The sequence below is a fragment of the Miniopterus schreibersii genome, assembly GCF_964146895.1.
Source record: "Miniopterus schreibersii genome assembly, chromosome: 1".
Classification (NCBI taxonomy): domain Eukaryota; kingdom Metazoa; phylum Chordata; class Mammalia; order Chiroptera; family Miniopteridae; genus Miniopterus; species Miniopterus schreibersii.
Genome location: NC_138101.1, coordinates 82,363,324 through 82,379,251, shown reverse-complemented (window position 1 = coordinate 82,379,251; position 15,928 = coordinate 82,363,324). Strand labels below are relative to the sequence as shown.

At 42.6% G+C, this 15,928-nt stretch overlaps 1 protein-coding gene across 1 annotated transcript; it reads left to right on the top strand.

The window, feature by feature from the left end:
• The first annotated feature begins 403 nt into the window (after positions 1–403).
• MSRB2 (methionine sulfoxide reductase B2) lies at positions 404–15,689 on the top strand. Its single transcript, XM_081141110.1, has 5 exons — positions 404–548; positions 3,937–4,037; positions 8,453–8,529; positions 13,898–14,045; positions 14,932–15,689. Exons 1-5 carry the CDS (start codon positions 431–433, stop codon positions 15,034–15,036), a joined length of 549 nt encoding a protein of 182 aa, XP_080997236.1. The 5' UTR covers positions 404–430; the 3' UTR covers positions 15,037–15,689.
• Positions 15,690–15,928: the final 239 nt, after the last annotated feature.

Sequence of the window (15,928 nt, the reverse complement as noted above, 5' to 3'; positions counted from 1 at the left end):
GATTTTATTTATATTCAACTCAAGAAAATGCAAGCTAATCTATAGTCCCCTTTATCTATAATTCTAGGAAATGCAAACGAAAACAGACCAGTGTTTGGGTTCCAGAAGAGTGGAGTGGGCCTGGGTGGCGTGGGGCAGGGCCCCGGGAGGAGCACGACCGGGCAGGGGCCAGAAGGAACGTGGGGAGAGGGGGAGGGGTACTAGAGAGGGCAAAGGGGTGGAGGGCCAGGGAGAGTTAAGGGAAGGTGGGCAGGGGCAGGAGCAGGAGGGGGATAGGAGAAGGGACGCGGGAGGGGGAGGAGCGCGGGGGGGGGGAGGAGGGAAAGGGGCGGGGGAGGAGAGGACGGGGCGGGGAGGAGGGGCGGGGCAAGGTGGGCGGGGCGGGGCGGGGCAAGTTGGCGCGGGGGCGGGGCCTGCGCACGTCGGCATCATGGCGCTCCTCCTCCGCAGACTCCCGAGCCTGCCCTTCCGAGCTGCGCCTCCGCGGGCTGCGCGCGGCCGACCGGTTAGCGATGTCCTCGGCGCCAGGGCCCGACACGGGGACGCAGGTAGGACGCGGGCCTCGCAGGCCCCCCGCCTCCCGTCTTTCGGTTTTTCCGTCTCATTGCCGCGCCGTGGGCGCCTGCGTGCTGGTTCTGGACCCGGCCGGGACACTGGGCTCTAAACTTGGAGGGCGGCAGAGGAGTCGCAGAGAATTGGGGAAAGGTATAGATCCTCGCCCGGAACGTGCCCACATTTGTTTTTTCTTTTGCGTGACATTTCGGGCTCAGGGGCCCCTGCCGCCTGTGCTGGGGCTGCGGGAGCGGAACCGCGGGGCTGGCGGCGACGCGGCGCTCGGTGACGGGCCTTCGCCTCCACGCGGTCGCCCTTGCGGCTGGAAGCGGGCGGTTCAGACTCGAGTTCCTGTGGGTTGGCCTCCTGCCCTGCTCTGTTTCTGTGTATGTTTCAGGACCTGGGGAAACGGGCTAATAACCCGGCCCCTTTACCCAGATAATCATGGTTCGTCGGTGGCCGAGACTGAGCAGGGGAGTGTGTGTGTTTTCTGTAAAATGCCTGTGGCGTCCCTGTCATATCCCGGCACCTTTACATTCCACCCTTTAGCACGGAGTCCCCTGTATTTCAGATCTGTGTCAGGGTAATTTAGTGGCCCTGAGGATTGGCTTCCCGGCCATCTCTGGATCCAGTTCTGTTCTGCTAGCATTGACGACATTTAGAGATACCTAACGCCGCTGACAATGTACCCAGTCACTGGGAACTCTTTTTTCCTGCAAGTTTTCAATACGTAGCGTTAAATAAAAGCTCCAACATTGTGGAGCAGTAGCCGATCCAACATGACTTCCGGTGGTGGCCTTCAGGACCCTTTGGTGTCTATAATTAGCCAATCTGCTGATATTTGTTGCTTGCCTACTGTGTGCCAAGCACTGGTTTGCTGAGAGCCACCAGTGATGGAAACGCCACAGTTGCAGGCTAGAGCTCTCCTCACTCCCCTTTATAGGCTAGTGGTTTCAGCAGAAACCTGTCCTTTATGAATGTACTTGGTGCTGTCAGAAACAGCCTAATGAATTGCCTTTGGACCTGAAGTTCTTCAGCAGCATTAAAATTTGGCCAGACACCAATACATAACTAGAGCTATGTAACTTATCAGACACCCCATCCTGGGCATTTATTCTAAGGAAATTATTCAAAAGAACAAAGCTATCTGTGCAAGGATGTTTTTAAGAACACTGCTTTTAAGAAACTGGCTATAACCCAATGTCCATCAGTTAACGAATGCTTACATAAACCATGAAAGTTCAATTCAACAACTATTAGGCATCCATTAAAAAGGATTAACAGGTTATAAAGGGCTTCAGTATACATCTTGAACTTGGTGTGCTTCAGCCTGTTCTTTTATGAAATATGGATAATGACAATAGTAGGGTTGTACAGAATAAATGGGAAAAATATAATTTAAAATGCTTTATCACAATGATTGGCACTTGGTAAGCATGCAGTAAATGTTAGTTATACTTACACAAATAAGTGGAAAAGACAAAAGTGTAGTCCACATTTAACCCACATTGTGGACTTGGGGAAGGTTGGAGAGAAAGAGAAATGAGATGTTGAAAGTGACAGAGGACTGTTCTCCAGCACTAAGGCTTCTGATAAATAAGAGGCAAGGCGCCTGTGATTTTGTCATTCAGATTGACAAAGAGCAAATTGAAGAGGAAAGTTAGAAGTATTTGGAGAAAATAATCTGTTGTTTCAGAAAAACATTCTTTCTAGAGTTACTCTGCTCGGAGACCATCTGAGCGGAAGTTTAAAACAGTCTAGTTACTGTGGTGGGAGAGAAAGTTAGTTCTACAGATTAGAGTGGGCTGGGATTCTTTTACCCCAGTTCCTAATAGGTTCTTTTAGTTTTAACAAGTAGTTACTGAAATGAGGCTGGCTCATGTGTGACAATTGGCAGTACAGCAACTGTGGCCAGAAAGGTTAGCAAAAGTAGAGGGAGGTAGCCAGTGGGTGCCATATGAGCATGATTGTGTTTTTTTAAAGATGTGAAAATCAAGGACCACCTCATGGTACATATGAGCAACAAGAAATACAGCCTGTGCGAAGTACACAGCACAAAGAAAGTACCCAAAGGAATCTGAGTTTATCAAAGCATTGTTCAATGTAGAGCTGTGTAGCCATCTAATGCAATAGCAGCAAGCCCAAACTTTTTGGTAGTGAAGATAGCAGGAGAATGCAGAGGGAATCTGAAAGACATGTGATCCCCAAAGGATCCGCATGAGGTGCAGGTGATGTGGATTGAGGACAGAATACACCTGCACACACACACACACACACACACACACACACACACACACACACACACACAAAAGGATGAGGAGACCAATGCTGAGTCCTGCTCTCTAGCCATTGGTGGTCAAAAGACTTAACTCATTCCCAAGTGAGACCTTACTGTGTGTTGTATGTACATGCACCTAAATTGCTGTTTGGTAAAACTGCACAGAATTTACTCAATGCAATTTTCATTCAAACTTTAGTCATTTACTAAAGCATAGTGTATTACTCTGCTCAGGCTGCCATGACAAAATACCATAGGCTGGGTGGCCAAAACAACAGAATTGTTGGCACTGGTCATCTCTTAGCATCTTGCCCTTGGTTGAAGGACTTATAAAATGTAGTTATACCCATGTATCTACCAGTCTTTTAAATTGTCTAAAATAGAATGCCTTCCATTTCCGTTATGCTTAAACAAATAGTTCATGTCCATCAAAAGTAGTTCTCATCCTACTTGCTCTTAAAATAGTAACAAAAACAGCTCTACCTGATAATAGAAGACAGAGAGAGTAGAAGAAAGCAAAATGTGAACAAAAACCATGAAACGTTAGAATAGATTATGGTGGGTCTCAGTTTCCCTTTCAGGAATGTATGCTATAGGAGTCTTTTTTTCTACACAAGATTTTTTAATAAAGACCTCCCTTGACAAACAAAATTAGAGATACCTTTATAAACCCGCAAGGGGAAGGAGTTTAATAACCCACTAGCTCAGCCATCTTTTCTCTCAATCACTCCACTACTCCCAGCTGTATCCTGACAGGAGCTACTCCTTTGAACGCAGTAATGGAAGAAGGATCAATTTCTACCCTTTCTACCTGAGGAGAATTTATTCTTCATTATTTCATATTTCAGCTGCCTCTTTAGCTTCTCTGCCCCAGGGGGAGTAGAAAACTGGCTCTCTACTTATTACTCATTTCTTATTAAAGTAATGACTCAATTAAATCATTTTGTACCAGAGCTTTCTGGTCCCTGTGAAGAAGGAAGGAGTGGGAGAGGGGCAGTGACCGCCTTTTTTTACGGGGTGATAGTGCACTTCAGGAGGAAGGCTGAGGAAGAAAAGGTCATTGCACTTTTTGTTTTAATTTAAAAAAATCTTATTTAACAATACAGGGTCTCTTACAAAGCATGAGCCATCTCTGGCCAAGAGTGAGTGGCGAAAGAAGCTGACTCCGGAGCAATTCTATGTGACCAGAGAAAAAGGAACTGAGCCGGTAAGCTGAGCGGACTGACGGTTTCCTGATTACATGCGTGCAGATCGGGGTTGGAACAGCTCTAGTTACAAACCTAGCTCATGGTCATCTGCTCTACAGATCTGGTCCCCTCCATTGTTCTTCTCAGGCCATCGGCACCCATCTAGGTGTAGAAACCAGAGCTCTTCCCCGGACATGTCACCGTCTGCCCTCCGTCGCCTCCCCAGCCATGCTGCCTCCTGCGTTGCCTCCCGTCACTCTGCTTGTCCCCACTGCTCTTGCTGCCGGGCGGTCCAGGTGCCCGCCATCCCTCGCTGCTCAGACTGCAGGAGCCTCCCACTGTTCTACTCACAGCCATTCTTGCCCCTCATGCAGCCATTCTCCACACGGCCGCCGAACACATCTTCTCAAAACACAAATCTGATCACATCACTCCCCTGTTCAGAATCCTCCAGTGGCTCCCCACTGCTTCCAAGGTAAAGAGAAGTGTTTAAACAGCTAGCATGGCCCTAATGGCTCTGGCCCCTTCCTCCCCTCCCCATCCTCGAATCCTGCCGTTTTACCTCTCGGTCTCTGCACTTTGGCCACACTGTCCTTTCACCTCTCACACTCCCTGGGCTCCTTCTCCCCTAGGGCCCTTTCTCCTTTCTCATCACCACCGCCCCAACTTCATTCAGACCTATGTTTCAGCTCTCCACCCGAACCTCACTTCCCCAGGGAAGCCTTTTCTCAGCCCCAAGCTGGCTTTGCCTTTACTGGTCCTTTTCCTTCATAGCATTATCCATCATTGGTATATCCATAGAACATAACATGATGTCTGGCACTCAAAAAATAAATTTTCTGAATGTTCAATGACTAAAGGCTAAGAAGTGGAAATATTATTTACACTACATTCAACAATCTCACCTTATTTCATTTCCTGAGAGAACAATCCTCAGTGTTTCCTCATTATAATACCATTTTTACAGCCCTGCATTTCTTAACAAGTGGGCTATCTTAGACCCAAATGTGGCTACTGGACTAAACTTGTTATTAGATGCTTTCACTTCTGAAGCAGTCCCCAGGGAGTGGACCACAGCACAGTGGTTTTGCAAAGTTGTAGAGTGTTTATATATTTACTTTAGCGATCCCTGCAAAGTTCAAGTAGCTGTCCATGTGCATGTGGCCTTATAATCATGGTCTCACCCTCAACTTCTCCTATGCTGAAGTCATAAGACGTGACAGCAGATCCCAAAAGATTTTTATGAAAGACTGGTATTTTTGGAAACTTCTTGTGGGCAGGATTTTAATAAAACCTTCACTGGGAAAGAGACAATATTCGCCATTATTGTGGTGGCACAAGGGAGCCATACGTGCTCTGTACAGTTGTGTGTATTCCCAGAATATTCTAAGGCAGCCCTGTTCTCAGGCAGAGTTCGGTGTATATACAGAGCCTGGAGATGAGCTGCCAGATGTTTAGGAGAGTAAATCTGTGGGATTCTCAGACAGATGGTGCATTATACTCTGTGCATTTGGCCATTTTACAAAATGAGCCTCATCCATTATTTTAACTAATGTTATAAATCCCTTTTACTTGATCCATTTCCACATTTAACTTTTTAGAATATAAGCCTTTGTTAGCTTCATGAGGCTAAGGAAAAAGAAGTAAAACATCTAAGGTTTCTATGTGTGACTCAAAATTAAAATCGAGTTGCACGTGCTTTTATTAGGCAGCAGTAATGTGTCAGCACTCTGCTAGGTATGGTGGAGTTTACAGCGTGGATGAGCAATAACTAAAAGTCAGGTATCAATAGAAGGTAGGCTTTATGCAGACCATCCTCTGTCTGCCCTCCAGATCTGCTCTCCACTTGCTTTACCCTGCTCTCAGCTCAGGGAAGAGTAACCATCTCCCTTGCCCTCTAGCTACTAGTAATTGAATTTGACCAGTGGGAGATGCCAGAGAGATCAGATGGCAGGATAGAGAAGTTAGGATCCACGGTCCTCCCTGGAGCTGTGTTCCTCTAGTGTAGGTTGCAGCCGCCGCAGGCAGCCCTCATCTGTAGCTGCAGTGTCACAGGTTTTGGTAACTGCCCCTTCCTTTGTCCCACAGGCCTAGTTGGTGTAGTGTGTTCTTATGGTCACTGGCCCAGGGGTGCTTCACTCTCCCTTGTTGGTTTTCATTGGCCTTGTCCATCCCCAACTTTGTAAATAATTCTGTACTAAATTATCTGCAAATCATCCCTTTTCAGGATGTCATCTGTTTCCAACAGGTATGTTGTATTGACAAGGTCAAAGAAGGGAGATCCCCTATTGGTCCAGACAGACTGTCTTAGTCAGTTTGAGCTGCTGTAGCAGAATACTATAGACTGGAGGGCTTAGACAACAAACATTTATTTCTCACTGTTCTGGAGGCTAAAAAGTCCAAGATTAAGGAGCCGGCAATTCAATGACTGGAGAGAGCTTTCTTCCTGGTGTGTACAGATTGCCGCCTTCTTACTGTGTCCTCAAATGATGGAGAAAGGGAGCAACTTTCTCTTTCATGTCTCTTCTTATAAGGGCACTAGTCCCATTCATGAGGGCTCCACCTTTATGACCTAGTCACCTTTAAAGATCCCACTTCCAAATATCACATTGGGGATTAGGCTTCAACAAACATTCAGTCCATAGCACAGACCTTGAAAACCCAAGGGGTATCTTGAGTGCCATGCTGTCCCTGAGCCTGTCCCCCTCCCCATGCAGTCACTGCAGTTCTCTCTTCTGAGTGATTATTGGATTTATCCTCTTTTTATTCCCACTGCTCCTGCAACAGCTAAGTCCAGGCCTGTGTTAGTGGCTGTTTGACTGCTCTTTGCCTCCAGTGTCTTCTTGCCCCTGCTCCACCCCGTTCTTCATGTGGATGTCATGTGCACACCCAGTTTAAGTTTCCACTGGGCACATACTAGGTTTTCATGTAAACACTAGTATAAACAATTGAGATGGAAGCTGAGTTTAGCCCTAAATAAGAGCAAGGATTGATATAAAATTGGGGAAGGGAGTGGGGACATTGGGAAATCAGGCAAGGAGGCAGCTCAGAGATGCCATTTCATCAAATATGTCAGCTAGAGCTTCCTTTTTATTTCAGTTTTTTAAAGCTATAATACCAGTTCCCTGTCACTTCCTCTGTCTAGCTGCCCCCTGCAGTGATGCAATGACAAAATTATATTTTTAATGTTATCATTCTGTCTGGATCCTATGAATAGGCTTTTCTAGGTCAGCGTTAGGACTGGAAGCCCTTGGGCATGTGTGTCTCATCAGCCCAGGTGGGAGGGATGTGAAACTTCTTCCTCATGACAGATGCTCATTTGCACCCATGTTGGGAGCAAGCATTCAGAGGGACGGGCCATAAAACCACTGGCTCACTACCCTTCAGATTTCTTCAACTAAGTTTAGGGTCTTTAAAGAGAGAAAATATCCAAGTGTGCCCAGATGGTAGGCTCAGTAAGTTAATTTGAAATTGTCCATTATTTAGTTCACTAGAAATGTGCTGTTAATACCACCACAGGAAATTTGAATGACCTGTGAACTTGTTGAGATGAGAAATCTAGAGAGGCCAGAAGAGTCCAGCGTATTTCTTGAGTCAGCTCTGTGACTCAGTGAGCCATTCTGTACTTCCGTTTCCCTTCCATCCCATAAAATGGGACAGTGGTTCATAGTTGGCTAGTGAAAGGGTTTTTTTCCCCTTTAATTTTATTTGACAAAGGAGATAACAAAAAGAATTGGACAAAAATGTTTTTTTTAACCAATGAGGTTAGTTTGTAAAATAACATTTTAAAAAACATTGATTGAGCTCACTCATTGCCTCAACTCTCCTTGTGTTCCTCCCGGGAGACCTTTGAAAACCTGCGAACTCTGAAGCCACAATTAGCATAGTAATTTCATCTAAGTCGTCACTTAGGCACTGGGAGAATCAAGCTCATTGTTTAACATTTATTAAGTTGCAGTGTCCTAAACACTATATGAAACATCATAAAGGCACAACCCTCATCTCACTGAGCTATACTTCTTATGTGTTTATACTCTGTCTGTAATTGAAGATTTCAAAGGGTTTTTGACAGAGGACTAGATTCCTGTTGTATTGACTCTTTCCAAACGGAGACTGAAATCTTACACAATCCAGAGGACTGTTCTCTCCCTTTTTCATGGACTTTGATGTTCCCCAGTGAAAGGTGCTATGTTAATACAGGGCATTATTAATGTCATAATTTAAATATTTGGCACAATAAAGGCTGGGTTGTAAATAAGCCTGCAGTCTGCTTCACTGGGTGTGTGGTAATTTTCTCTCTGGTGATATTTGCTCTTTGTCAAATTAGTACAAAAAGTCCTTTATTTGGGGACTTCATCTTGGATTTAAATCTACTGTATTATCTCCTGCTGGTGTTATGAGAAACCTGAACATGATGTATCTAATTGACTTTCAGCCTTTCAGTGGGATCTACCTGAATAACAAGGAATCCGGAATGTATCACTGTGTATGCTGTGACAGCCCACTCTTCAGGTGAGAGAAAAGATCAAGCAATTCTGAAGGAGAACAGACGTCTAAGGTCCTTCAACTCTGCCTCATTTGAGGCCTTGGATAAAACCATATGTTGTTTTTAATTGTCCTTCGCATCTGGAATGCTTGCTATAAGGAGAGCTATTTGTATAAGGTACTTGCTTGTCCTAATTATTTCTAGCATTTAGAGCAGTTAACAAGGCTTCTTAGCCTATATTCTTTCTTTCTTTCTTTCTATATCCCCAACAAATTGCAAAATTATAAAACATGGTGGGCATCTTAAGAGAAAGCTATTAGAATTTTTTCCTGGGAAAGTATTTAAAGAAATCTAAACCATAATAGTATTTGCTTGGCCATGTGATTAAAACTGTATCTCTCCCAGGGAAAATGGGTTTATAATTCGATTTAGGAAATGTAGAATTTTATGAGGACAGATTCCCCACAATGCTTGACAGTAGTGAGTACCATGCCCTCTTCTATGTAGCTAAAAGTAAATTTAATTGTCCCTTGATTTCAAAGCCTCTTTTGAGTCAATCAGAATCTGAAATCTCTCAACAAAGACTTTTTTGTTTAGACATGCAGGAAACAGTCTAAAAAAGTAGACTCAATGGAGAATAAAGGAAAACATCTTTGAAGTCTTGTTTTTCAGAACTTCAAAGGTGTTTTTTTTTTTCTTTTGAATCAACCCTAAATTGGTTTAGAATAAAATATAAATCAGGACAGTTCTGTGAATCTTCCATTAGTCAGTGCTTCATTATGTCCTTTGGGCTTTGAGCAGACTGGGCTTTCCTGCTAATGAGGGCTGAATTTGGAAAGCCAGACCTGCCTTCATGGGTGAGGAATGATTAGGATTGATTTTCCTTCATGCTCACGGAAGGCAGGCCTTTGCCCAGATTCATTCATTTTGTCAATGGTCAGTGAGGAGATATCTAAGATGGCAGTCAGCCCAGGATGGCCTGGGACAACTAGGAGACAAAGGTTAATTTTGACACAGTAAAATATGGGATGTGTATTCCCAGACATTAATTATTCCATGATCTTTGGTCCTATTAAAGAGAAGAAGTAGGACCTTGAGATGGCCAACCCGCTTCAAGCCAAGGAACCATGTTGTAAAAGTATCAAGGACTGCCTTGACCATAAGGCAGCAAGACAGATGTTCTCTTTCTGTCTTTAGGCTATGAAGACAAAAGATTAGAAGCCATCCTTGTAAGAGCATTCCCCTACATTTTATTCTCCCCCCCCCCCACTTCATTGGTGTTCTAGTTTATGCAGTAGTAAAGTTGAGACCTTCCTACACAATGTCTGCCACCCCAGCACGTAGGTCAGGCATGGAATCACAGAATGTGGGAGCAGGACAGACCCGAGAGACCAGAGCAGAAAGCTCTGTGCAGTAGAATTTTCTGCGATGATGCAAGTGTTCTATATCTGCTCTGTCTAATATGGTAGCCACTAATCTCATGTGGCTATTCAGCATGTGAAATGTGGCTAATGCCAATGAAAAGCTGAATGTTTTATTTTAAATAATTTAACTTATAAGGCCGCATGTGGCCAGGCTACTGTATTAGTACAGTGGTAGTCTAAATTAAGGAAGTTGAACTACCAGCCCCAGGTCACTAAAGTAGTGAAGCAGCCAACTCTAACAGGAAAGCCAGCTAATTCTCCAAAAGGCTGTTTATCAAGTGGCCAGTTTACTGAACTTCCAGTTCACCAATGTTATTTGTTTCTTTTCAGTCACTTAATTTTAATTGAAAAGTTTTTATTTTTTTTTAAGGACTTTTGAGTTTGTTCCATTTTCCTGTTGCTGCTGCAGCCAAGACTAAGAGAAATAAGAATATATTCATAAGAATCATTTAGGTTCCAGAATATACTCTTTTTAAAGATACATTTGTTTATAGTATAGCAGAGTGGTTAAGGCTGCCTAGATATGCATCCTGACTCCATTGCCCTGTGACCTTGGGCAAGTTTCTTAATCTCTCTGTGCCTCAACTTGCTCACCTGTAAAGTGAGCATGTCAGTAGTACCAAATTTGTAGGGTTGTTGGGAGGATTAACTGAGTTATGAGTTAATACATGTAAGAGCACCAGAGCAATGCCTGACACATGCTAAGCACACAATACTAGCAGTGATAGAGATAGATCCTTCTTAGGGCTGCATACATGAATGTATCTTTGATAATGAGGAATTCTTGAGAATATATTTTAATTAATGAGAATCTAGAAATGAAGACTATATTCCTGAGCATGCTTCCCATTCAAGAGGCTAGTCCTAGGAATTATTCTTGTTTTTCCTCTCATTTTTCCCCCTCTTTCTGTCCGCAGTTACCAGCCTCAATAATAGGGATCAGAGTTAGAGAAAAATAAACATTCCTTCAAATACTTGTATAGAGTTAAAAGGGGGTGAAAGGTCAGTCAACTAAAACTAAATAGTTAAATAGTCATGTGGATGTGGGACCACTGCCTCTTGGCAGATGGGTTCGTTGTTGCCCGCAGACTTGCCTTTGCACAGAACCAATATGGGGCATGTTCTGGGAGAGCTGCCGACTCTCCAAATCAGAGTCTTTTAAATCAGGGTTTTCAGAGTTTCCAGAGAACTCTCTCAGGATGTTATCAATCCCCTGGGGACTCCAGACTGTCACTTTGTGACTTTGCCCTTCCTACTTCCTCTCTTCACCTTCCTTCTCCTTCCCTTCAGATGCCCATTCTGGAAGTGTTTATGAAAATCTGTGGGGTCACATATTTCATTGTCAAAATCTTAAAAGAAAACAGAGAGCCTGTTATTAGTTCCCTTTTTATGTAATATCCGATGTTCTACGTGTTACCGTTAACTAACATTGTTTAAAACCTGTTTTTGTACTCTTGATTCCTTCAAATGAACAGAAAATTTTCTAAGATACTACGGTTGTCAGTTATCACCTGTGCTGTTGGTTTGGAGGCTGTAGAATTTCCAGAAATGAATAATAAATGAAAGAGTATATGAGGAGAAATTATCCAGAATGGTTTTAGTTTTTCAAGGGTGGGCCTTATAATCTGCTAATCATTTCAATATGTATATTGGAATTTCTAATTGGCCTTAATATTTAGGTTCCCAGTCTTAAATTATGCATGATGGCCCTCTAATATTACTTGTCAGAATCTCCAGATTCTGTTAATTGTCTCAATAAAGGTTTATTGTTTCCCATAAAATGTTTTAAATGACTTTTTATTAGTCTTAGATTCATTCATTAAAAAGATTTATTGTATTCATAATTCTCCATTGAAATTCCTTTAATGATCACTAGTTTATATATAATGTTGAGAGTTGAAAGGATATATTTAAAAGTTACTTAAGATGTTTTTCCCTGGGCGAGAGTGGCATGGATTAATGTTTTAAACCCTTGCAAAAGGGTTGCAAAGAACCCAGCCTGAATGTGCAGACACTTCTAATTGGACCCACAGATGTTGAAATGTCATGGATATCTGTTATTAATAATAATGATGATATTAAAAAATACTAGCTACTGACTTATGTACCATGTGTCTGACACTGCTATACGGAAAGTATCTCAGTTAATCTTTTCAACAACCCTGTGAGGTAATGATGCCATTACTAATCTGTTGGTTAGGATGCTAAGGCTTTATTTATTTATTTATTTTTAATTTACCTATTGTTGAAAATATTACAGATGTCCCTTTTTCCTCATTAACCCCCTCCACCGCACCCTCCACCCCCCAGGCCTTAAGGCTTTAAAAGATTAAATAACTTGCCAAGGTCACATAGATGTAACAGGCAGAGCCTGCATTCACACCCAAATCTTTCAGAAGTCAAAGCCCTTAGTCCTGAAAGTCATAACTATGGTTCTCAAAGCCTGGTCTGAGGACCCCGAGAGTTCCTGGGACCCCTTTAGGGGACCTCTGAGGTCTTCTCTTTTCTAACCACATACTGGCAGGGCCACACCTTCTTCCTACACTTCAATCAGAACAACACTGCAGCAGGTTGGATGCAGAAGTGCATATGGAAATTCAGTTGTCCTTAGTTAAGCCAGACATTAAAGAGATTTGCAAAATTGTAAAGCAGTGCAACTCTTCTCACTAAATATTTGTTTCATTTTGGAAAATATAACTGTCATAAAAACACCATTTATATTATGTAATGAATTTATTCTTTTTTATAAATAATGTATATATATTTTTTTAAATTCTCAGTTTTAATTTATAATTTGTTAAATATTGATATACATAATTCGTGTAAACAAAAGCTCTCAGCAATCTTCCATAATTTTTTAGTATGAAAGGATCCCAAGACCAGAATGTTGAAGAATCACTGTATTACATTAGATGTTTCTGCTGGAGTTTGTGCTCTAAACTGAGCTTCTTTCCCTGTTCGTAGTCTAGGGATTTGATTATTTGCCAATTGTTGTTTTTCACTTTGCTCAGCTTTTTTTTTTTTAAGTATATAATTCACTTCTTCTCATTTTTTCTTAGAGCCATCTCATTGTCATTAAAAAATTTTTAATCTATTTTCCTAGTGCCATTTAAAAGAGCTTATCTTTTAGAGCACTTAGAGAGCGGGTCTTTGCTGGGCAGACTGTTTGTTGCCCCCCTCCTCCTCTTGCCAGCTCCCCTGTCCCTCCCCAGCCTTCAGCCCCACTGGTGCCTGTGGGACTTCCCCGGCAGGGCCAGGCTTCACTGCAGTGATTGACCCAGAGTGACCAGGCTTATTTATTAATAATAATAAAATCATAGTGAATGTTCATTCATAAGCACTTATCATGTGCTCTACAGAGTAGCTCTTTAAATTCTCAAAACATCTCCATAAGGTAGGTATTACCCCCATTTTAGAGATAAGAAAACTGAGGCTGAGAGGTGAAGCAGCTTGCCAAATTTCATACAGCTGAGAAGTGGCAGGGGCAGCCCTTGGGTCCCTGAGGTAGTCAGGCCTCTGTGTTTAGATAATCCGAAGTTTCCGTTGCTGAAAGTGGCTGTTTCATCAGACCTCATGCTTCTCTGATATGCCAGGCTCATATGCCCTCCTTCGGCCACTGTTATTTCACTTTGATTTCCCCCTTTTCTACATTTACAACACGTGGGTTTGACCTGTGTTTCTTAATATGCAACACAGTCCACAAAGCTCCTAGTGTTTTTAGGTCCTTGTTGGACATTGAGAGGGAAGCCTTTAGCATCAAAGGAACAAGAAAGCCTTTCATTGCGATGGGACAATGTTTTAATAGTGAAGGTGCAGTGGGCAAAATTCCTGTGGAATTGATTCTCATGTCACTGGCCTTGGGACCTAGCAGAGGAGGGAGGGAATCAGATCTGCTTGGTAGAAAAAAGAGTTTGGGTATAAAATGCTATTTGTGTGTTAATAACAGTAGTGTTGGGAATGTTTTCCTTAGTTCTGAGAAAAAGTACTGCTCTGGCACTGGATGGCCTTCGTTTTCTGAGGCCCACGGTACGTCTGGCTCTGATGAAAGTGGCACAGGAATCTTGAGACGTGTGGACACCTCATTAGGAGCAGTTCGCACAGAGGTTGTCTGCAAGCAGGTGAGTTTCTTTGTTTTTGTCTGTTTGGTGTTCCTTGATGCTGCCCAAAGTGCCACAAAGAGCTCTCTTGTCCTTGGCATATCTAGTTGTCACTGAAGAACGTGGGCTTTCTACTCATGCAGCTTCCGATCCCTCTCTCATCATTCTGGGCACTTCAGATAAGAGAAAGAGCCTTCCTGAGCCGCTCCCTGAGTAGCCTCTCCTGGTTCTAGCCTTCCAGGGCTGGGAGCAGAGTGAGGGTCTGAAAGAAAGAGTTGGCCCTATACATTCTTTTCAACAGGGACAGGCAGCAAAGACCTAGTATGGTTGACATCTCTCCACTTTCGTCCCTCCTTGGCAGTGTGTCATTTACAGAGTGACGCGGCAGGTGACATCAGCACACTATTCCCTCTGTGAGCTTGGTAGGAGAGAATGCTTAAATCCAGATACCATGTTCATTTTGATATCCTTGTGTGCTCAAATGTTCTGGTTTTGTAAAATACCAGAGACAAGCAGATAAACAGTGCATAGTGTTATCTTCAATAAAAAAAAATAATACACTGGCTACAACATTATTGAGTACTTACCCGGGAACTATGTTAATACTCTGTATGCATTATATCAATTAATTGTCAATAGTTCTATTAAATAGGTAGTTATTATTTCTATTTTATGGATGAGTAAATCAAGGCCTAAGTTCAGTAACTTGCTCACGTTCTCACTGATGAAGCAGAGAGCTATTTACCACTTCTGTGCTCTACATGCTTTCATTTCTTACTCAAATTCAATGGACTTTTTCCCCACACAGATGTCCAACACTGGGTGGCCCCGTGGGGTTCATTTGTCTACTTTTACATAAAGAGCTTTTTCTCAGTGGAGAAATTACAGAGGCTTCTCTCCTTTCCAGTGTGAAGCTCATCTCGGCCATGTGTTTCCTGATGGACCTGGGCCTACTGGTCAGAGGTTTTGCATCAACAGTGTGGCACTGAAGTTCAAACCAGGACAACCTTGACTCTCTCCAAGAGTCCCCTTCCCTTGCCACTCCTTCACTTACACCCTCAATTTCAAAATTCATGTCACTGACTTGTTTTATTTAATACCAAACTGGACTAAGTTTGCTGCTGGCACCAAGCAAGTCACAACTTCTCTAATTTATCTGGAATGAACTCAATCCTGACTCATGCTCTGACTATGGAATTTTGCAGAATGACAGAAGGGCAGCCTTTTCTAGCCAACTGACTTCTGTAAGCTCTGCCCGAGGGCATGACTCTTTGGGAACATTAGGAGGCTGATGGACTATAAACTAAAAAATTTCTACAAAACTACCCTGAACTTTCCATTGCAGTTAAGTCCTTCATGGACATATATATGTGAGGGATCAAGTGAAAAAGAGCAAGGAAAATATGGATTAATCAACAATGTAGCATTGGAAGAAGTACTGAGGAGCAGGACCACAGAAGAGCTGTGCTTTAGGAGGTACATATGGTGATGGATGGGATGCATAACTCTTTAAAAATTTTGGAATGTTTTGAACATTCTAGTTCCAACTTTCGACCGACCCTCAAATAAGTTCCAATGAAAGCTTGTTAGAGTTAAGCAACAGTGAACACAAGTGGCTAAAAAGTAAATTTTTAAATGCTCAAATAAAATATTTACTAATATTTATGTTTGCTTTTTGTCTAAATCTGTGAATTTGCTCTTTTATAAAAAAATGACTAAATCAAATGGATCACATGGTCATAGGCATTTGTCTATACTAACACTAACAGGAACTGAAGTGTTTTATAAATTGAGAGTCTTGAATAATTTGCTATTGAAAGTGTTTAAATCATTTTTGGGGGTAATTTATGGGCAGAAAGGAAAATTATCCCATTTTCTCTTTATTCACTTGTAATGCATTATTT

Bases quoted from the DNA above. Each gene is read 5' to 3' on its own strand.
- MSRB2 (XM_081141110.1), top strand. From the start codon at position 431: ATGGCGCTCCTCCTCCGCAGACTCCCGAGCCTGCCCTTCCGAGCTGCG. The intron at 549-3,936 runs GTAGGACGCGGG...TTAACAATACAG, and splicing joins GGCCCGACACGGGGACGCAG to GGTCTCTTACAAAGCATGAG. The intron at 14,046-14,931 runs GTGAGTTTCTTT...TCTCCTTTCCAG, and splicing joins CAGAGGTTGTCTGCAAGCAG to TGTGAAGCTCATCTCGGCCA.